We start from the raw sequence: 22,365 nt of genomic DNA, 5'->3' as shown, positions 1-22,365 counted from the left end.
TGCTGGTACAACTCAGAACTCATAGCTCAATCAATGATTGCAAGCTGTCCTGGTCCAGGGGCAGAAAAGCAGGCCTAAACTATGATAATGCCACCACCATGTTTCACAGGTGGGTGAAGGTTCTTATGCTGGAATGCAGTGTTTGCTCATCCCCAAACATAATGCTCCTCATTCTAGCTGAAAAGTTTGATTTTGGTCTCATCCATCCACAAAACATTTTTCAATGGTCTTCTGGCTTATCCACGTGGTCTTGAGGGAACCATAGACAGCAGCAATGTTCTTTTTGGAGAGAAGTGGCTTTTTTTGTTGCAACTCTGCCATGCACACCATTGATGTTCAATGTTCTCTTGAAGGTGTATTCATGAACATTGACTGTAACAACTGCAAGAGAGGCCTTTAGTTTCCTAAATGTTACCCTGGGGTCCCTTGTGGCCTCCTGGACTATTACACACCTGCTCTTGTTGTGATCTTTGTTGTTCAACCACTCCTGGGGAGGGTAACAATAGTGTTGGATGTTTTCCATTTGTGCACAATCTGCCTGACAGCCGGCTGGTGGAGTCCAAACTCTTAAGAAATAGTTTTGTAACTATTTCCAGCCTGGTGAGTATCAGCAACTCTTCTTGTGAGGTACTCAGAAATCTCCTTTCTTCAAGTCATGACACACTTCCACAAACCTGTGATATCGAAGACCCAAATTTCTCTTCTTTAAATAAGGCAGAGCCTCCAAGACTCACACTTTGTCTTCCCACTGATTGAATCAAATGAATTGATAATCCTAGAGGTTCATATACTTTTGCCATACACAAATATGTAACATTGGATCATTTTCCTCAATAAAAAAACGATCATGTTTAAGGTTTTGTCTCATTTGTTGAATTGATGTCTCTTTATCTAGTTTTAGGGGCTTGCAGGGAAATCTGTTCATGTTTTAGGTCATATTTATGCAGAAATAGAGCAAATTCTAAAGGGTTCACAAACTTTCAACAGCACTGTATTTCACCTAGAATTATTTCAAAGGAGGGACACTTTTGACATCACCTTTGTGACAGACAAGCAGGTATTTTACAGTGTTTTTTTTTATGACCTTGTTTTGTAGCTTACACTGACTTAAATTAACATGCAATAATGTCCAAAACTTACCTATTTTAATTAAGATACAAGACTGATAACTTTAGTAACATGATGAATTCACTTGGCATGACAAAAATCTTTTTTTGTTGTTGTTGTTTTGCTGACCACTCTCTCCATGTGCTTGAGTCCAAGATGGATTGAATAGTGTGAACTATTCTTTCTTAATTCGTGGTCACATGATTATTTTTGCTTATGGTTACCTAGATAAAGAGGGTGGCTCATTTTACTCGCTGGCTCTATTTACCCTGTTCTCCCTTACATCCTGTCTCAAAAGATGTAGAAAAACTAGTCCATGCATTTGTTACTTCTAGGCTGGATTATTGCAATTCCTTATTATCAGGCTGCCCTAAAAAAGTCTCTAAAGCCTCTCCAAATGGTCCAGAATGCTGCTGCACATGTACTGACAATAACTAGGAAGAGCTTCGCTGCATTGTAGCTGTAAAATCCAGAGTAGAATTCAAAATCCTTCTCATCTACTACAAAGCCCTTAATGGTCAGGCACCATCACCATTAAAAAACTCATAGTACCTTATTACCCCACTAGAACACTGTGCTCCCAGAATGCAGGTTTACTGGTGGTTTCTAGAGTCTCCAAGAGTAGAATGGGAGGCAGAGCCTTCAGCTATCAGACTCCTCTCCTGTGGAACCAACTTCCAGATTCAGTCCAGGGGGCAGACACCCTGTCTACGTTTAAGAGTAGGCTTAAAACTTTTCTTTTAGATAAAGTTTATAGTTAGGGCCAGCCAGCCATGCTTGCCTTGGACCAGCCCCTAATTATGCTGCCAAAGGCCTAGACTGCCAGGGGATGTACAAATGACTGCCAATAATGCACAAAGCTCCCCCCCCCACCACCCCCCATCTTCACCCACCTAGAGCCCAGTTCTGCTTGAGATTTCTTCCCATTGAAGGGGAGTTTTTTCTTGCCACTGTCACCATGCGCTTGCTCATGGGGGAATGTTGTGTCTCTGTTAATTAAAGAGTATGGTCTAGACCTGCTCTATGTGAAAAGTGCCCTGAGATAACTTCTGTTATGATTTGGCCCTATATAAATAAAATTGAATTGAATTGAATTGAATAAAAAGTTGTTCTGTCATTAATCTGCAGCACATCAGCAGCTATCTTTACTCTCACGTTTTCCCTCAGTGTCTGCGCTAGTAGTTTTGCATTCTGGCAAACTAACACTACTTTATATATGGGTTATAATATTTGGGTGATTGCATATTTGAAAAATGTCAATCTACTATTAAAGACACAATGAAATGAAAAATACATTTTTTTTCTCATTCCAATCCTGACATCCTACTTGCATATGTATCAAAAAACATTTTTAATTTTTTTAAATCAATATTATCATGAATCATGAACTGAAACAGAATACACTGGCCAGCCTGACATTTCTGAATGCCATTTTTGAATAAAGTAAAGAGGGAAAATACGTTCTAATTAATACATTCTTTATTAATGGTTAATAAATCATTTACTAATGCTTTAAAGTTAATTTATACACCATTGATTAGAATAACTTTTGGGTTGCCAGGTTGTGGAAATTCCTCTTGCACCAAACTTGCTTTCTCTCTATAACTCTTTAATTCATCAGAAGACCCCTCTGATGGCTTGTTTGACCACTCCAAGAATAAGGTTGGACCAAAAGCCATTTATTAAAATAAACTTTACAGTTGTTTATTTGATGGTGTACAGTTTTGATGGATTATTATAAGAAATGGCATCCACTAATTGCAGGGTTGGTGGTTTTATTCCTGGCTCCTTGTGTTTCCAGTGTCGTTTAGCACAACACCAATTTTTACTTCCACTTCATTGATTTCACAGTTTTTACTTCAGCAGATTAAGATTTTACATAGAAAAGACATCATCAGTTTATATATATAATGCTTCCTTATAGATTAAATGACCCAACAGTATGTATAAAGTAGTTCACATGAGAAGACCTCAACCAGCTACAGCATTTAAACATTGTTTAGATGTTAATAAATCAGCTATACAGTAATAATCACGTATAACACTTTGGGGCTTTTGCTTTTACTTGTGATATTAGTACTTTTGCTCTGCCAAGAGCAGCCTTTTAAAGCAACCATGGACTAGCTATAGTCAGGGGAACAGATGAGCATTATCTATACATGCGAGAGACCACTCCCTGACAAAAACACTACTTATCACCACTGGCAAACACACTGACTAAAATGTGCCCACCCACTCACACATGCACATATTCCTGTAACACCATCCTCTCATAATTCCTTTAAATCTGAACTCTCACATATGATTTCTGGGCAAAAACAACATATGCACAGATTATAGTTTCATTTCCCTAAATAAAATCCATTTTAAGAAATGTAAGGTCAGTGCTTGATCAGCATGTACCAGTCTTTCAGCATCAAGGCACATGGGCAGTAAAGACTTACTCATATGTTTTCTTTATAGTTTTTAAGAGTGACACGTTTAATAAACTTAAACTGAACTGTACAGGAGGTGTTCTACATTAAACAGGATGTTGTGTACCTGGTGGTAACATTTTTTATAAACCACTTACAAACCACCACCGTTATGCAGATTAACAGCAAAGGTGATATATGAGCAGATCAATATGATTTGCAACATTTCTATTGATACTCTACTTATACAAAAAAAAAAAGAAAAAGAAAAAAGAAATCAATGAGGCAAGTCTGCTCTTGTCCTGAAACACACGCACGCAGGCACACACATACACAAATGCCAGAGTATGATTATAATTAGCTGTGGAGAGAGTGGGAGGAGGCAGAGGTCTCTCTATCCTGCGCTCTAACTGTACAGTCAATCCCTCTCTCACCATTCACTGAACTGTGTTGTTGTCAGTGATTTTCCTCAACATCCTCGTCGCTACTTAAAGTTTTGTAGTAACACTGCGAGCCAACTGTTTTTGTTAAACCCAGAGGACTACTTGTGTGTGTGTTTGGACAACTTGGTTATTTTTACGCATGGAAACATCGGTGACATTCCAGGAGTGACAACTGGGCGGACGGGAGCTCTGAACAAACGACGCAAAAAATCCTGAATTTGTTGACTTATACTGAAGATAATTAGAGGTAAGCGATAACTAGATATTTGAGTGACTTATTCCTGTAATACCAATCAAACTCGTCAGTTAGATGGCCACTATAGAGTCTACTGTCAGTGACGTCCAAACAAGTGGTCAGTTTGATGTGTTTTTGCGGTCACGGCATGGCTTTTCTCCACTTTCATTTCATGGATTTAATATTCATAATCAGACTCATGCGTCCGTAAGGTTTGTGCGCAGCTGACCTCACACTGTAAGCACGCTGGCGCACGTGTGTGTTTGTGTGTGTTTCTATTTAGTATGCACGGCAAGAATGTAGTGGGGGGAAACCCACTGTTTATTTTGTCAAAGAGTTTTCTATATAAATGTATTGTACTTTTAACTTTTTCCTGAATTGGATTAATTGTGACATAGCATCCACTTCAAACAAACTGACAAAAGTAATTTAATATGAATTTTTATAGAAAAACATAGGAAACATGAGCTTTCAAAGAAGCTGATTTGGTAGATTCTGTGTTTGCTTTATGGTGCATGTTAAATTATTTTTATTATCATGCTTTTTCTGTTTCCTGTTTCCTTGGTCCACATAACACCAAACAAAAGAAACATAAAATATTTAGAAACAGCATATTTGAGCTATTGGAAGACATTTTTTTCTATTAGAGAAAGGTCCCCACTGACGCTGCAGTTAATAATTCAGGCCAATGACTCAACACACTGAAACCATGTGAAGTCATGTGAAGCTTGTATCGTAGCTTGCACAGGAAAGTGGTGCCATTCTTGGTTTTATTCGGGGGAAATGTTTCAAAGGTCTGGCACTCTTCTTTTTACTCTCATATTTACTGTCCCTAACTGGTTCCTCTTTCTGTCCAACTTTGCTGTTTTTGATTAACATTCTTCAAACCAAAAGGGAAACAGCTCAAACTTTCTTTCATCCTTTCTCCCTCTCTTCCCTGACAGCACAAATCCCCTTTACGCCTGATTACTTTAGATATTTAAGCTATGAAAACTGAGCCAGAAGAGTGTGTGTGTGTGTGTGTGTGTGTGTGTGTGTGTGTGTGTGTGTGTATTTGCATGCATGTGTCTGTGGTGACCTTATTAACTTAAAAAACATGGTGGGGATTTTCTCAATGTCTTGTGAGTCACTACTTACTGTCAGAGGATACAGGGGCATGTGGGGTTACATGGCACTCTCTCTCTCACACACACACAGTCTGCTTTTCTGGGACTTCTTAAACATGCATAAATGTTATCTAGAGGGGAAATCTGGGGAGAATAACAACTGTAAATCACCTCTAGTGGTTTAGTAGTTAAATGACAGCACATTAGATTTCTTGTCCTTTCTCTCAGTGCCTTCCAGTGGACAAAATAAGATCAAATGAAAGCCTCTCTTTTCCAGCTGTCTGCAGTCCTCGTCGCTGAAGCCATGTTTTCCAAGGCCACTGCCAACTTCGTTCGTCAGATTGACCCTGAGGGAAGCCTCATCCACGTGTCCAGATTGAACGACTCCCAAAAACTGGATCCCATGGCACTGGTCGTCAAACGAAACCGCATCTGGTTCTGGCAGAGGCCGAAGTACCAACCAACAGATTTCACCCTAAGCGACTTGTTGCAGGGCGACGAGGTGCTTACTCCTGGTATGTAGATGTACACATACAGACAACATGCAAAGTGAATAGAAATTTCTCAAGGGAATATACAATTTTATTTTCCATGCCAGCTACCTTTTAGTAGCACACCACTTGAAACAACATCTGTATGTATGCTAACATCTCATGTCATGTCAGGAGTGTCTGGGGCTGAATTCCTGTCCTACAATGGGACGTATGGAGACCAACTCCATGGGAAACTGGAAGCCGAGGCTGGCCCTGCTAGTGTGGCATTGGAGGGGCGGGGTGCTGTCAAGCTCCAGTCATGTTTTGGCAAGCTGAGGAAAGAGGAACTGGATGTGAAGAAGCTGTTACGCGACTCCAGTGGCAGGTGTTAAATAATACCTTTATATACTGCTTGCACACAGGAACCAATCGTACACATCAGACATTAGACACCAGTGACTTAACCACAACCACAGAGATCTGTAGTGTCATGTTTCTTGCAATAATACACTGTGCTTGATCTGTCCATGTTTCACATCGCAACCTTTTCATGGGAACATACTCATCCTGGCCTCATAAAAATTACTTAAACACAACCCTTGTAGATTAACATCAACTCTTCTTTTTTGCACTAGGCTGGTGGACATGCAGCACGTGCTGGTGCAGCAGCTGGAGAAGCGGGCTGAGGTGCTGGCAGTGGTGAAGGAGAGGATCCTCACCACCAGCACCTGCACCGTCAGCCAGACAAAAAAGGAGGACTGCACCTTTCAGGGGCTAATGGGCATGCTGGGGAGCCGTGTTAAGGTGAGTGGATCAGGTTGAGAGTGTGTTTTAGGAATTCATTTTATTCTCATCTAATATTACTTACTAGTGTCATCAGTGTATTAGTAGACCAGTGACGGTGTGTGTGTATATGTCTGTATTCTCAGGTGTGTGTGAAGGACAGCAACAACATTGAGGTGGACAGTGATGTTTCCTTGGAGATCCCTTCTGGTACGGTCATTGCATACAGCATCCTGGAACTGGAGATTAAGAAAAGCGGACACTATGGTAAGTGTGTGTGTGTGTGTGTGTGTGTGTGTGTGTGTGTTGTTAAAGATAGGCAGAATGAGGTTAATGTGTAGTAGAGAAAAAAGCGTCACCCACAACCTCACTTCTCCATTTGTGATTGTTCTAACTGACCATCAGTAAAACCAAATTCCAGCTTTGTGTTTTTAAAATTGTGCAATAAAAACCTAGCAAATAAGACCATGTCTAAAATAAACATTGCATGAAATAGAGAAGTCAAGCATAGGGTAGTATGAACATCTTCACTCAACAGTAAGCAATAAGATCATAAATTTGTTAATGTCCAACAGGCTGATGTTCACTTGTGTTTTGACTGTGTATTGGCTCATATGGTTGTGAATCTCTCTCTGTGTGTGTGTGTGTGTGTGTGTGTGTGTGTGTGTGTGTGTGTGTGCATGCATCAGTTCATCTGTACCTGTGTTTCCTCCTCTGTATGTTGATCTACGATGTTGTGTGTGTATTTTTTTTAGAGATATGCCTACAACCTGGCAAAATTGGAGGCTTTGAGGCTGATATGGTTAGGACCTGGTCTCAAGATTCCTTGAATAAAGTGGACGGAAGGTGCTATGATGAGAGCGTTCCAGAAAAAATACCTTTCAGTACGCTGCAAAATGGTTTGTTTCATTCATTCATATATTTAGCCAGGTAGTCATTAGAAAGACAGAAGATTCAACAACCCCCTCACCTTCCCATTTCTCTTGGGTGTCAGGTTTTTTTTTTTTGTGAGGAAGTGAAACACGGTTGTGCATTCATGGAACTGATGTTACTTCCCTTTTTTCCTCATACACATTGTGGCTTCAATGACTTAAAAAAGGAAGCACTCGAGAAAAACTTTCATTTTTGTTCATGGTATACTGGTCAATCAGATTTATCTTTCTGATATTAACAAAACAGCAACAGATACAATACATCACTCTATACTGTGTGAGTTGACAGTATACTGCAACACTGTCTGAGCATCTCAATCCAAGGAATTTTAGGGCTCATGAGTCAGACTCATGAGCATGCAATGGGCCATTTAGATATATTATGTTGCTGTAGTAATACCTACTCCTACTCAAACCTATTAAATTTTGCAGGAATTGCCAGAATTGATGCACCATATTTTAATCAAAAGTGCAAGGCAGGAGGTCTTGGGAACACAGACTGTGTGGCTGTCTCCAAGCGCACCTGCTAATTGGGTTCATGTAGGTGTAGCAGCACAGAGCACAAGAGGGCTGAATGGATTATAGATCAGAGGGTGTGGTGTTTAATTTCATATCTGTGAAATAGCTTTCAATCACAATGAAGTAAGACAACAACTTTTAGCAGCCTGGTGTCTTTTGTATGTGATGAAATTTGATTGTAATTGCATGATATGTTCAAGAATTGTAATAGGTCAAGCCTGCAAGATCTTGGTGACTATTTGTAAGAAAGCATGGTGAAATATCAAAAAACAAATGTCAACAATATTCTAGTCTTAAGCATATCAAACAGCTGCTACCAGCCAGCTACTGTCTGACAGTGTAGCTTCAGTTTAAAATCTGATGCAGTATCTCGCTGTCTCTTGCAGGATCAGAGGAGATGGATCTTTCTGCGCTGGCAGAGTTTCCCCAGTCAACTCGACGTGCCTTGTTCCTGAAACTCCAAGAGACTCTGAGGGACAATGTGGCTCTGACATATCTGCAGAGTTATGTGAGTGATGTGATCTATGCGGAAGCTACTACTCAGTTTGGGCTTGAAGCCTTTTTAACAGAAAGCCCGGTTTACAACTGGGGATGTGGATTTTGAAAGATGTGGGTGATGTGGGGTCATGAGTCAACCCAACACAACACTCACCACTGTCAGTAACTACAACCCTGTTTTTGTCTCTTGCAAGTTCCTCAATTTAAAGGGAGACATTATAACAGGGGACATAGGGATAACTGGTTCCTGTGCTCTCATTGTGTAACAAAAAAACATTGTTTATTCCTTTTAAGACAGTGAAAAACCATGAAAGCATAATGTTAGTTTGAGCTACAACTCTTTTCTCTAACATTTTCGGTCTTGTCCATTTCCCCGCTTCTTTGTACCTCTCTCTCTTCCTCTCTCTCTCTCTCTTTCCCTCTCTCTGTCAGCTGGAGGAGGAGTTGTATACCGATGAAACACTCAATATGGAAAAGCAGGAGGAGGAGCTGTCAGAGAGTCAAAGAAAACTGATGTCAGCCATACTGGACTATATTGGCACAGGCGGTCACACTGAGAACGGCCAGTCTGGCGGCGCTGCTTGCATGAATGCAGCTCACCTGTTGGTCAGTGCCATGGAAGGTGAGGAGGAACTCCAATCTGAATAAAGCTGTAAACATTTTCCACAGTGCTTTTTCCACAGTGTTTTGAGCAATCTTCTTTTTTGTAGAGTTGCCTGACAAAACTCTGAGCCTCCTGAGTAAGAGCCGTCCTGATTTTCTGGAGGCCTTCGACACACTGGTTAGTGGATTTATTTTATTTAATCTACATTGTTACATTATTGGCTGTTCTTCATGTGTTGAAAATTATTAACTTGTTTTTTTTATTTGACTCAGTGCATAAGGTAAAACTTGGACAGAGAGAACGCATGTCTTACTAGGAGCACTCTATAAATGTATCACTCATTCATCATTGGCTTTGCACAAAGAAACTCTGTTTAATATACCAGCAAACACAGTGAATGAGACAGTTTTACATCGTTGAGGATTTTTTCTCTAATGTCGGAATAATCAAAAACATGTTTTTCTCCTCCTTGAGCACCAGGGAAAAGAGATTTTTCTAAAAATAAAAACCTATCAGACCAGCAACCTACTTATTTTTTTTCAATTTTCTCCCTCCCACCAGATGTGCTTGTTAAAGGAGGGCAGACAGCCGCTCCCCATCCAGTCTCTTCCTGTCCAGCTGCAGGACAACCAGACCTTCCAGCTGGCAGAGCAGCTGCTTAGCTCCATCAATGTGACCCTGAGGAGAGACACCGACTGGCTGCGGGCAGAGACAGAAGATGAACAGGGAGTGCTCACATCGCTCCTCTGCCTCAGCGTACATGGATTATTTTTGCTGTGCAGCGGGCAAAACTAGGCATGTCTGCTTGCGCATTTTTCTTCTTTCATTGTGGATTATGCTCTACCTGTTTCTTTCTTTATTGTTAAATTTATTGGGATTAAGCTTTCTATGGATTATTGCATAAAATATTTTTATTGTTATATTACTTTCATGTTGTTTAATTGTTACACTATGATCAGATGATAGTGTTATATTATTTTTCTTACATAATTTTTGTTACTTAAAGCAAGCACTTACATATTTTTGTAAAAAAAAAAAAAGAAATATATATATTACGTGGTTATTTGTGATACTGTGGCACTGTTCTGGTTCTCACTCTTTTATTCCTTTTAAACCATTAAGGAGGTTGGTACTTGATTAGCACCTTCTATAAATCTATCTTTAAATAGTTGTTGTTTGGTATAAATTCTGTGTCATTACTTTATATGTTTTAATTTTTTTGCCTACAGTGAAAATTTGCCTCATTCATAAATGGGTGGAAAAAAATCTGACTCCGTGCATCAAGTAAAAAGTGCTTAAGCTGAAAACAATTGTTAATACTATAAGCTCAAGAAATGTTTATATGTCATTTCATGTTTTTCAGTGCACAAAATACTTTTGATGCACGCCAACGGTACACAAAATTGGTAACATTTAAAGCTGTAGTGCAGGCTTTTTCTTTCCATTCAAAATTTTTACTTTAAATGAGGCTACATGTTATTACAGCCACTTATATTAAACTAAATATATTTATCAGATGCAATATATATTTAACATTCCCTAAAATGCTGATATTGAATACTAACAGGCTATATTACAGCATTCATAATGCAGTAATAAGAGAATGTAATGAAGTAATAATAATGCAATATTGATGTTTTGATATGACATGTACTTGTACATGAAGTTTTATGAAGCTGCTTTTGCCATGACCTCATTGTCATTTTCCAGTTTGTTACTTTGCATCATAACTTATTGTTGTTTGGAAGGACGTGTCTCACTTTAACCTTCATTAGTACATTTTGAAAAATCTGTGCATTTAAGTGTCTGTCTGTGTCATTCCTCTTTCAGAATGTATCATTTTAGTGGTAGTAGCATATAAAGCTGTCTCCCAAAGATGAAGCAGTGTGACACAAAATGAGAAATCATATTTCTCCATTTTGGAAATCTTTAAGGAGAATGTTTAATTTTGAGGTTAAGTCTTGCACTCTGTGTTAAATAAAAGACTGCAAACTATTAAACTTTATTTTCATTAAAAACTTCACTCATTTTGAGACTTTTATGTACAGGACTCAAGGATCTCAAACAGCATTTTTCACCAGATAAATCTGAGGGGTCGTGAGATGATTAATGGGACAGGAAAGAAGAAAAAACAAAGTTCTGATACACAAATCTGTTTTCAGTTTTTGGACATTTTCTCTAATCATTGATTTTTGGTGACATATTGGATCATTTGAACATGAATTGAAATGAAACCATGTGAGAAAGTTTAGAGGGAAAAAATACTATTTGGAGGAGCTTTAAAAGCTTGTTATATTATCCACTGTGTCAAATCTTCATCTGAAAAGTAACTAAAACTGTCAAATAAATGTAGAGTTGAAAGTACAATATTTCCTTCTGAAATGTAGCAGAATTTGAAGTATAGTAAGTGTTATGGAATTTTCCATCTTCCATCATCAGGAAGGAGACATTCTCTCCTCTTCATGAGACTCCAGCTGTCTGTGATGTTTTGGGGAAAGCAGAAACCTCTCTGATAAAGGGTAAATCAGCATTGCCATGGTCACCAAGGTCAGAGGAGGCTTTGCTAGACAACACAGATAGGTGAATGTGTACATTCTATTGACACAATCAGACATTCAAACCAGAATGTGCTGACAGTGACCCGAAGTTCCATGCAATGTGACCTGAACTGACACGGGTAAAATGCAGTTCCTTGTCTAGAAACTAGTGAACCAATAAGACTAATTTTTCATATTGTAGGTTGATCTGCTTAGGTTAAAGACTAAGAGTCAGACCTGCAGGGGAAAAAGTAGCAGAAAATTTACTCAAGTAAATTACAAGTATCTCAGAATTGTACATAAATACAGTACTTGACTAAAGGTACTTAGTTACTTTCCACTACTGACCTTTGTACAAGGGTATGTGTGTATGTTCTACGCTCATTGTACAGCCACACAGGTGTTTTCACTTATGGCTGATTAGACCTTTTCTCGGTATTCTGTATGTGTTCACAGACCATTAATTTTTGACATTTCTTCAACTTTCCTGTTGGCTATACATGTTAGGGTGTGACAACTTATATCTTCGCATATTGTTCACTCAGTTGTTATGGATACATACCTCAGTGTAAAAGCGAATCAGAGTGAAGAGTTAGATGACATCACGAAACTTCCAGCATAGCTCTACTCTACCCAACTAGAGAAGTCTAATCAGCTAGAATAATTGAAACACCTGTGCAAGTGTGTATGGCCTTTTTTTTTTTTATCTGCAAAATGTGCAGCAATATACAAACACAAAATTACTGTAGAAATGTTACAGAGGTAGCCCACATGAAAAATGGAGAGATAGGCCTATTTTTTTTATATTTTGTGGCCTCTGTGGTGTGAAGTAGGTCTTAGATCTAGGAGAGTGGTTCCTCAAACAAGCTTCTAATGACCTCTATGCCACAGGATGTTCATGCATTTCAAGTGAAGAGTGTAGTTTGCTGATTAAGTAAAACTATTCTTAAAAAAGGGAAGATTAAAGAAAAATCAGAAAAACATAAGTTCTGTTATTTAGGATGACAGAGCATATTTTCTGTCATCCTAAATGATCTTGAGACTCCTGAAATTGATGTCCTGTTGGGTCCCAACCCCCAGGGTGGGAACCACTGATATATGAGAAATACGATGGAGTATAAAAATCTTGAAAACACTGTTTGGTGTGTGTGTGTTCTAATATAAAATCAGCAGCTGTAACCAATGCCTTGGATTAAAAATGACTGAAAGTCATCTCAAGTAAAGAAATTCATATTAAAATTTTACACAGATACTATCCATGCAATGAATTCACTCACAATTTTAGACCCGATGTTTCCCCTTTATGTTCCTTCTTCAAAAGGGAGGTTGAGTCCTTTTCTCCTTTATTTTATGTCTGCACTCATTCAGGTAATTTTGGGACTCAAATTTCCATATTAATCTGGGAGACTCATGAGGTCTTGGTCCCTTTTACAGAAAGTACGGTCTTATCTTTTAATGCAGAGTCCAACAACAATGAAGTTGATAACTTGATAAAATTGATGTGTCTTTCACAAAGCCAGATATCTCCAGTTTCTTCCAAACAGAAACTTGTCTTATGTTAAACTTCAGACATCCTCTGATTCTGCCTGTCGAGTGTCTAAAAAACAAACTAAAAAAAAGCTTTAAAGACATCTCTTGAGAAACATTGTGGACAAAATTGCCAGATGATTTAAGTTCGTTTGCAATATTGCTTATTCACTTTTACATTATCGATCTGAGCCGGATACCATTTCAGTATCTTTTTACATTGTACAATTTTATTACTGCTTGTGTTTTTTTGCTTATTTTATTTTATTTATTTATTTTTTCTCCAATACTCCCTGCGTTGATGTTTGTATTGGAATATTACTGTACTGTTAATAAAGTTTAAGAAAAAAAAAGTTAGTCGCTTCGTATGACGTAAATCTCCCCCGACGGAAGCTCGAGTGTCTTCGGCGGCGCCGCATGAAAACAAAACATCACCGCACACAGTGAAAGTTTACGAGCAGAGTAGAGAAGAAACGCTGCATCTGACACAAGCAGCGCTGTGTGAAGATGACAGTGTGTAACTTTTTTCTTCAGGGCCGTTGTCGTTACGGTGATAAATGCTGGAATGAGCACCCGAGGGGAGGACGAGGAGGAGGAGGAGGAGGTGGAGGAGGTGGTGGATACAACAACAACTACAACCGCTCTTCTGCTCCGCAGCAGCCCAGAGGAGGAGGAGGAGGTGGTGGTGGAGGTAACGTTAGGGAGGAATAAACTTCAATTTCTACTTAAGAAAGTGCTCCTGTGGCTGGCTTCTTGAGTGGAAATGGCACGTCGGCTAAATAAACCTCGTAATTTCACACCGACGTGCTTATTTATTGGTGAAGAACTTGATAGAAGTCAGCTTTCGTTCGTCATTCATTAACGTTAAGTCCTTTAGTTTCGTTTCCTCGCCATTGTGTTTTTGGGAAAATAAGGCAGTAATGTTTTCCAGGAAACCACATTTGAACCTCTATCAGTATAACACGGTACATTTAAACAACAAACTACATATACTAGGCTATAGCCTCTAAAATGAACATAAATTCAATTATTTCTTCATGAAGGTAGGATTTGTTGCACAGGTGATGTACTAGACTGCATTAATTTTTAGCTTGGTGTATTTAAGTAAGTTGACAACTGATATCACCCATTTTAATAGCAACAGGCACCAAACACGTTCAGCGTTGTATTTGATATTGGGGATTGTAATAAGATACTGTTAAACGCTTATTTATTTATGTATTTATTGCATGCACAGTGTTAAACAGAAATATTACCATTTGATGTGCTGTACCAGAGATAGCTTAGAGCTAATTTTCATCTGCAGTCCCTTAGGCAGGTCACAATTAAAACATACAACAGCACAATAACAAACAGTACATAGCAAAAAACACACAGGACACATAATACAAAATACTCAGCATTGACTCGTGTTGTTGTTGCATGTTGGTTTCAGGTTTTGGAAACAGAGTTTGGGTGAATCCCTCCCAGCAAAAAGGAGGCAGCTACATCCAGCCGTCATCCTTCTCCTCTCATGGAAGTGATGACTGGGGTCGAGGAGGAGGAGGAGGAGGAGGAGGTGGCAGTGACTGGGGCAGAGGAGGAGGTGGCAGTGACTGGGGCAGAGGAGGAGGAGGAGGAGGAGGAGGTGGAAGTGACTGGGGCAGAGGAGGAGGAGGAGGAGGTGGAGGAGGTGGAGGAGGGAGGAGGGATAACGTGAAGAGTGCCGAATTCAGCTTCTCTGGGCAGAACAGATTTTCAGCGCTTGGTACTCCCAGCACTTTTGACAAGGGAGGAAGAGGAAGAGGAGGAGGAGGGGCTGGAGTAGCAGTTGGTGATGAAGATGATGACAAAAAACTGTGAGTCTGCTTGTTCTTTTTTTTTTTTTCAAGTTGCATTAAAATGAGTTTTTGAATGACAAGGAATTTATTCATGCAATGTCTGTCTCACGGTCAACCAGGGAGATGATCCAGATGGACATGGATATTTGGGAGAGCTCAGGGCAGTGGGGCTTCTCTTGTTATTCTGGCTTCAAGACACCTTTGTCTGGTGAGTATCAAAATGTAAATTTAATGACATGATTTCTCTTGTTCTTTGTTGATTGTAAGTAATGGATTCATAGCATGCATCACGAGGAAACTAAACCCTAACATGCTTCTCCTACAGGTTTCACTGATCTCTCTCCAGAAGAGCTCAGGTTCGAGTATTACTCCACAAGAGCATCAGGAGATCTGCAGGGCTATGTAAGTGTTGTGTTGATAAAAAAGATAAAAAGTTATATCTCAATTTTACAATGTATAAGAGTCTAAGAAACGTCTGGTTTGTGTCTTCAGGTTAATGGTATCAATCAGTTGCTAAGTCAGTGGAGAAGCAGAGTCCAAGAGTTGAAGATTATGAGTCCAGCCACCCGTGCAGCTGTGGTGAGGCTTTTTTTTTTTTTTTTTTTTTTTTTTTTTTTTTAAGTACAGTGAGTATGTTTTGGTATTTACTATATTTACTTTCTTTGCAGCTTGCAGAGTTAAACAATCCAGCACCTCAGGCATCTTCCGGTGATTTTGGTTCATCATCAGTGACTGGATTTGGGTCCTCTACATCCAATTTTGGAAGCAAAGGTGAGGATTAAGTATTCTTACTTTTTTGTAACAGTAGAAGGTTAAAAGTAACCCTGATCTCTGTATGGTAAGAGCGATAACAGTAATTGAGCAGCAGGTTCCACTTGCTTTTTATTGTCCATTTTCAATATCCTTACTAGTTAATCAAATCCATATCCACCATTTCTCCTGTGTTAATTCTGAATATTTCTGACCATGTAGGATTTGGGGCCCCCGCACCAGCCGAGGCCAGCAGTTTCAGCTTTGCTGCTCCAACTGGTGGATTTGGTTCTTCAGCAGCACCATCATCCTCCACAGGTTTCGGCAGTGCTCCTGCAGCAGCTCCTACACAACCACCCTCTGGGTTTGGCTCCTCCTCTGCTGCTGCTACTTCATCTTCTAATTTCTCCTTTGCATACCCGACCACCAACAAGCCAGCGGCTTCAGGATTTGGCTCCGCCTCTGGGTTCAGCTTCTCCTCGACAGCAAACAGCGGAGGAGGATTCGGGAGTGGTTTCGGGGCTGAAGCACCTGCTTCAGCAGGAAGCAGCACTTCATTTGGACAGACAAGTGGAGGGTTTGGGACAGCTGCTGCACCTCCTGCAGCAGGAGCAGGGTCTGCTGGAGGGGCATCGGACAGTCTGTTTTCACCTGAGAGCAAACTGACTCCAGAAGAACTGAGTCAGTTTAAGGCAAAAAGGTTCACTCTAGGTCAGATTCCTTTGAAGCCTCCCCCAGCTGACATGTTGGTGGTATGATGCTGTGGGAAATGTTTAAAAATTTTATTTGAAATAAAGAGATAATTTATAAGTGAGATTTTTTTCTGCATAGAACATTTGTTAAAAGCAAATTTATATATTTCTCATTTTTAAGATGCAGCCAATGTATTGGTTTTATTAGGAAAAACACTTGCATTGGTTCAAATTAGGATTTTCATTTACAAATTATACATTAAGTACACCTGCAGCATACACACTACAGCTTTTTAAATGGTATTTTTAAAAAGAGAACTATTTTTGAGTTACTGAACAATTGAATGTCTTATACTGGTTGGATTGTTGTGAATCATTTTGCTATAGTTAACTATCTGTTGAGATGCTGACAGTTAAGTGATCAACAGCTGATGAGCAAGTTTAGAAATAAGGAACTATGTGTATGAGTTTGTGATGACTCAAACTTGATAAAGACATTAAAAACGTGCCTACAGTTTGGTTGGAAACTTTTCTCCACAGACTCTGCACACACAAATCCACACAACACAGTTCAGACACACATAAATATCCAATTACCTACAGATGTGTCCATTTCAATGAATGCTTAATATTTAACTAGTTTCTCATGATATTTTTTAATTACACAATGTCGATTTGCAAGAAGTGTAATTCCACAACTCAGCCAAGAGAGGGTGTCACAATACAAGCTCAAAAATTCCTTGAATTTATGAAATTTTAATGAGGCAGAAACAGATACAAGGCAAGTGGAAATGATTGTGCAGCTTGCACGCTTTAGGACTAAGTTGACAAGAACAGGCGGCTCCTCACTAGCCTCCAGGCTAAACATTATTCTCCTGAACTTGTATATCCTACGGACAGACCTGTTCATCAGATCTGTTCAATCTACACCAGCATTCAGGCCTATTTCCAGTCAAAGAGAAGCAAGCGTGGGAGTGTGTGGGTGACAGTGACTGAGTAAGCTGTTCAATACGTATTCATTAGGTGCTGAGCACCCGGTGGGACCACAAGAAGAGTAATACAGCGACAAAGAGGCAGCAATAAGCTATTCTGCTGCTATAGGGGCTACGGATTTGCTGACCTGAGCATATTTTCAGCTGACAGGGAGTTTGTGATATCAGCAAGAGGTGAAACTGAGCTTGAACCACCTCCCAGTGTGTCTTAGTACAAGAGTGTGTGTGTCAGTATCTCGTGGCCAGGTCAAAGGCATTGTGCATAAAAACCAATAAATATTATATACACACATATATAAATGGTAGTGCCAGCAACAGTGTGCCACATAGTTATTTTCTCTCCTACTTCTCAGTCTGTCAGTAACCTCTCACCCACCCCCCGCTAGCAGATAGGCCTTATACATAAATAATTCAACAGATTAATGAGCGATTGAAACAGAAACTATCGCATGAAAAGGCACTTGCACACTGATTTCACTGAAACTTGTACAAATTGCGTTGACTCTTACACAGATCTAGTCGAGAAATATGGACATTTGTGCATCTTTGTTCTCCCAAAAGCAAATAAGAAGATCTAATCACTAACTGCTGCAGCATCAAATTGCCAGTCTGCTTGTGTTTTATGTGATGTATGTATGCATGAGCTTGCACAGCGTGGATCAGGGCAATATTAAAGATGAGGGATGAGTCTTTGGATGCCGGCACACATGATGTTTTATTGGGAACATTTAATCACTCTGGGTGTGTTGAAGACCTGTTATGCTGCCGTGCGATTATATTGTATTAAATATATTATTAGATCTCACTTATCTGACCTGGTGTACTTAAAACGGAGGAATGTCATTTGTGAATGCAACCATTTTCTCTGGGGATTGTTCCCAAGAGTGATCCTGGAATTTGAGAGATGATATTTAAATTGATTGCCCTGAAATGAACACACACACACACACCTGTCATGTACTGTAAGCACCTCACCTCCTCCTCTAATCCCCAACCTGCCCCACCTTCCTGTGAGATCATAGCTTACACAAACCTTATCACATGACCATGTGATGTGTGCAGTAATTCAATTGACTGTGACCTGGCTCCAGCAACATGGAACAGACGTATACTGTATATATGGCTCTAATACATTTAACACACTTTTCCATAGGGACAATAGGGTCTGACTGTCTTTTCCATTCCCTATTTAGACCATATACTGTAGCCATGTATGTATGTTGCAGCTCTGAATGGATCAATCTATTGAATTATGACTTATGCCTGCAGCTATTAAAATCCCTCGTCCATGGCCGGCTTCTCCAGATCAGCATTTTGCATTACGGCGTTCATTGCTATTACACAGCCATTGTGGTCACTACATCAGCTGATGACAGCAACAGATGCTCCTACCACATTCTCTCTACAGAATGCCAATGAGCTGATTCAGATTCAGTGCTGGTGTTAATGTTTGATGGGGGGGGGGGGGGGGGGGGGGGCTGATTCCAGTCGACCCTCCTTACTGTAGCAGCAGAGAACAAGGCTTAGTAATTGGAACAATGAATCCTGTGGTAGAATTGATTGTGTTGTGCCACAGTGGTTCGCCTATGGGAAACAGGCCATTGATCCAAGGCAGCTGATGTATGTGTATTTGAGTGGCTAGCCGCATGAGTTACTGAGTGGCACATATTTCACCTGCATGGGTCTGGGCCTGGGTTTATGAGTTCATATTGAGCCCAGTGCAGCACATTCTCCTGACACACTGACAGTAATAACACTATAGTGAGTAAATGCTGTTGGTGCACAGAATATATGTACTGTACAGGCCCTGGATCATTTGAACTGGAGTGGTACTAAAGCACTAAGTTCTGCAAACTGCACAGGACTGATCTATATCAAAGCATGATAGTGTTTTTGCATGTGTTTAAGTATTTAATACAAATCAGAAAGACTTTGCTGTGAATATCTTGTTGCTTTAATTGATTTTTAGAGTTAGATTGTTTCTGTGTGATGATGCAATGCAGGCTGTTCAACAATAATGTAACTGACAGAAACAATGGGATGAATCTCAAGCAAATTTCAAGTCTACAATGCACAGACGTGGAATAAACATTCAAAAATGTAATTGTATAACCTATCCATAAATCTTTGACCCTGAATACTGTATTCCCGTGATTGCTTAGTGGCTAACTGGGTGAGAATAGACAAAATTTAAGTGCACGCATCAGGCTACAACTACTTCAAATTGCCACAATTGACAAAACTCCCAATTAGTAGTGTATTACTTGAATCAGGCTTGGTTGTGTAAGACAAACAATTGTTCTTCTTTACACTCTGCTGTGAAACGATCCAGTGTATCAGATTCTTAATCTTCCAACTCAGCTATGCCCACAGGCACTGGCTATAAAACTCAGACTATGATGAGATTTTACAGCTTCAGAACACCATTATGCTGATTTTCAGCAGATACTGTGAAATTTAGGAGCTTCTCTGTGCAAAGGGTTTCTCTCCTCTGCCAGGCTGGATTACTAGCGGGCAAAACGAGCAACTGCCCAAAGGTTTCCAGACCCTCAGGGACCCTGAAAGTCCCATATTCATTGTGTGTAAGTTAGTTTGTGGTGCTTGGATTTATTTCAGGTTTGCAGGTTTTCTATAGCAGAGAAGCAATAGAAATGACAAGGACCTTTAAAGGTGCCCATAAAACATTTTAGTAAGAATTTTAAATCTCCTTTGTTTGCAATGCGAACTTTTTCTTCCCTGCGATCGAGCATTTCTAGGCATATTACTGCCACCATCTGTCCATCAGAGGAACAGCACAAGACCATCGGCAGGATTGTGTATTGCATTGTGTATACGTCCTTTTGTGTGCACATGACCCAAACAGAATTAGAAGCCAACTGTAAAAACATTGCTCCATAGCACTACTAATGATCAAAAACACTACAAGGTTTAAGAGCAACTTAACACCCTTTTTTTAAGAGAGTGAATCTGATGAAGCAACGTGCAAAATGCGTATTTCGCTCCTTTTGTTTTTTAATGTAATCCTCTAATAAAATAGTGTCTATCCTAGTATCCTGGTGTTCTCTGAAATACTTTTTTGATACCCCCCTATTTTAGCTTTATTATGTTGCCTTCAAATATTCAAAAAATGCACACAAACCCAAGGCCTGTGTCAAAATTTACATAGTACACATTCCTAACTCAAGTTGTGTTTAGAATCATAAGGGGGTGGGGGACAGGGGCCCACGGCTAATTTTTGTCCCAGGGCCACCCAGCCGGTGAATCCGGCTATGCAACTGTTTGGTGCACCAGCTTTAAAGATATGTATAAGCTTTGTGGAATACTGCTCAAGCTGTTTTTGCCAGGCTTCAACACAGGCACACATGTAGAACTTGGTGCTAATTAATGAACTCAGGGCATGTTGCATCTTGGTCCTTCCATCTCTCAGTATTTATTGCTTCCCATACAAGGCCAGACCACACGTTGTCGCTGTTTGACCATATTCCATTGCCAGGGTTATTGCTAGTAATCCCATCTCTCTCCTCTTTCCTCTCTTCTCCTCTCCCCCCTCCCTCCTCCTCTCCTCCTCTCCTCTCTCCACAGCAGCGCGTCTCTCACCGCGCCTTGGATGCAGTGTGACCAGCAGCACCGAGACAAGAAACCGTCCAGCAAACCGCCGTCCAGCACACCAGCACAGCAAAAATAAAACCCAAACGATGACATTCTCACAGATACGACAGAAGCAAACAATCATTTGACAACTTTCGACCCACACCTTGCCTTCGCCGCTCCTCGTAAGTGGTAAGTGCTCTGATTCCTTTTTTTTTTTTTTTAATTGCGGGGCGCGCACCGCTAAATTTCCGCACAGGGTAATAATAACAGCGCCAAACGTGCGCTGATATTCTGAATAATGCAATTATAGCAGAGCAGGTGATCAGTGATAAGAGGAGCTCAAACTGGGCTCAGTCCTCATTGTTACAATGTCTAGGCCTATTTGAGAGGTAATGGACACCAGATTAGATGATTAGTATCAGCTGGGTTTCTTCTTTTTATTGTCACCTCAGCAGCATCACAAGCTTACCAGTGCCAACGTGCGCTTACAGTTTACAGCCTTCTCCTACTCCTGTCAATCTCATTAACCGTTTAAAAGGATCAGTATAATCATATGAGATGCAATGGACAAGATGATGCACATTAAGGTTGTAGTCATGTGACCTAATTACTCATAGATGTCTTATTTACTTTTTCCAGTTGAAAAGAATGTAGCAAATGATTACAATTTGTATGAGTGTAAGTGTTTGGTTGCTGGAAAAATGGGAAACTAATTGTCTCTATTGATGTCTGGAGGAAAGTTCAGCCATGTCAAAGGTCAGCTGTGCAGTGCTAGTTATCTGTGTAGGGGGCTGTGTGGGGTCAAAGGCACAAAGGTGCCTCAAGATAAGTCAGATGTGCACTGCTTGCCTTTTTGATTGTATTTGTGTGAGAGTGTGTGAGGGAGGGGAGTGTGGGGGAGAGAATAAGGATATTTTCAGAAGCCCGTCCTCTTCCAGCACTCAGGTCAGGCCAAGTGCATGCTGAGGTGTGAGATTATATCAGATGGCCGCACGCACATGTTTACACACACACATACACAGAATTGGAGGGGGGGGGGCAGAAACACGTGGCGCAGTTTTAGAGATTTTCTCTGAATTTCAGTAAGAAAATAAAACATTCTGAAAAGCTGTTTGATATTTCTGGCACATGTAACTGTTAGTGTTGAGTTTGGAGTGTGAAGCATTAACTAGCACAAAAGGAGCAGACCTTCTTTGGCCCGTTTTAAGGAGAAAGAGAATAATTATCCATGTGCTTAACTCTTGAAATCCTTTCCTGACTTACACTTGATCCTCTCAATAATCCATTGAGACAGCAATGAGACAGTAAAAGCTGGAAAGAGACTCAACCCCGTGCTGTGGAA

At 40.1% G+C, this 22,365-nt stretch overlaps 3 protein-coding genes across 5 annotated transcripts in view; all 3 read left to right on the top strand.

Annotated features, from left to right (window-relative positions):
- The first annotated feature begins 3,888 nt into the window (after positions 1-3,888).
- Positions 3,889-11,137, top strand: LOC122970422 (gasdermin-E-like). Of its 2 annotated transcripts, none has more exons than XM_044336548.1 (10): positions 3,889-4,211; positions 5,583-5,820; positions 5,971-6,163; positions 6,414-6,582; positions 6,708-6,828; positions 7,317-7,445; positions 8,399-8,520; positions 8,943-9,132; positions 9,221-9,291; positions 9,676-11,137. In XM_044336548.1, exons 2-10 carry the CDS (start codon positions 5,610-5,612, stop codon positions 9,907-9,909), a joined length of 1,440 nt encoding a protein of 479 aa, XP_044192483.1. In that variant the 5' UTR covers positions 3,889-4,211; positions 5,583-5,609; the 3' UTR covers positions 9,910-11,137. The 2 variants fall into 2 exon arrangements, with proteins under 2 accessions (XP_044192483.1, XP_044192482.1); XM_044336547.1 differs by having other exon boundaries at positions 3,890-4,211; positions 7,317-7,460.
- Positions 11,138-13,555: 2,418 nt separating this feature from the next.
- On the top strand, positions 13,556-16,954 carry nup42 (nucleoporin 42). The gene is made up of 8 exons (XM_044335571.1): positions 13,556-13,869; positions 14,614-14,763; positions 14,848-15,016; positions 15,118-15,206; positions 15,324-15,400; positions 15,491-15,577; positions 15,667-15,769; positions 15,971-16,954. The coding sequence occupies exons 1-8, from the start codon at positions 13,686-13,688 to the stop codon at positions 16,504-16,506; spliced, it is 1,395 nt and encodes a 464-aa protein (XP_044191506.1). The 5' UTR covers positions 13,556-13,685; the 3' UTR covers positions 16,507-16,954.
- A 3,954-nt stretch (positions 16,955-20,908) lies between these two features.
- The window catches only part of rims3 (regulating synaptic membrane exocytosis 3), a 38,802-nt gene continuing 37,345 nt past the window's right edge, over positions 20,909-22,365 (top strand). Inside the window, exons 1-2 of one of the 2 annotated variants that reach the window (XM_044336479.1) lie at positions 20,909-21,205; positions 21,611-21,613. The gene's annotated coding sequence lies outside the window, so the exon portion shown is untranslated. Of the gene's footprint in view, positions 21,213-21,610; positions 21,614-22,365 lie in introns of both variants that reach the window. The other variant, XM_044336478.1, reaches the window with a different exon arrangement.

Source organism: Thunnus albacares, chromosome 19, assembly GCF_914725855.1.
Source record: "Thunnus albacares chromosome 19, fThuAlb1.1, whole genome shotgun sequence".
In the NCBI taxonomy this organism is placed as follows: Eukaryota; Metazoa; Chordata; class Actinopteri; order Scombriformes; family Scombridae; genus Thunnus; species Thunnus albacares.
The sequence above is the reverse complement of the archived record's forward strand: the minus strand, read 5'-3'. Positions and strand labels throughout refer to the sequence as shown.

What these genes read in the sequence shown, in the direction of transcription:
- LOC122970422 (XM_044336547.1), top strand. Translation starts at nt 5,610, where the DNA reads ATGTTTTCCAAGGCCACTGCCAACTTCGTTCGTCAGATTGACCCTGAG. An exon ending in TTACGCGACTCCAGTGGCAG is followed by an intron (nt 6,164 to 6,413) that starts GTGTTAAATAAT and finishes TTTTTGCACTAG; the next exon opens with GCTGGTGGACATGCAGCACG. An exon ending in TGGAGGCCTTCGACACACTG is followed by an intron (nt 9,292 to 9,675) that starts GTTAGTGGATTT and finishes CCCTCCCACCAG; the next exon opens with ATGTGCTTGTTAAAGGAGGG.
- nup42 (XM_044335571.1), top strand. Translation starts at nt 13,686, where the DNA reads ATGACAGTGTGTAACTTTTTTCTTCAGGGCCGTTGTCGTTACGGTGAT. An exon ending in CAGGAGATCTGCAGGGCTAT is followed by an intron (nt 15,401 to 15,490) that starts GTAAGTGTTGTG and finishes TTGTGTCTTCAG; the next exon opens with GTTAATGGTATCAATCAGTT. An exon ending in ATCCAATTTTGGAAGCAAAG is followed by an intron (nt 15,770 to 15,970) that starts GTGAGGATTAAG and finishes CTGACCATGTAG; the next exon opens with GATTTGGGGCCCCCGCACCA.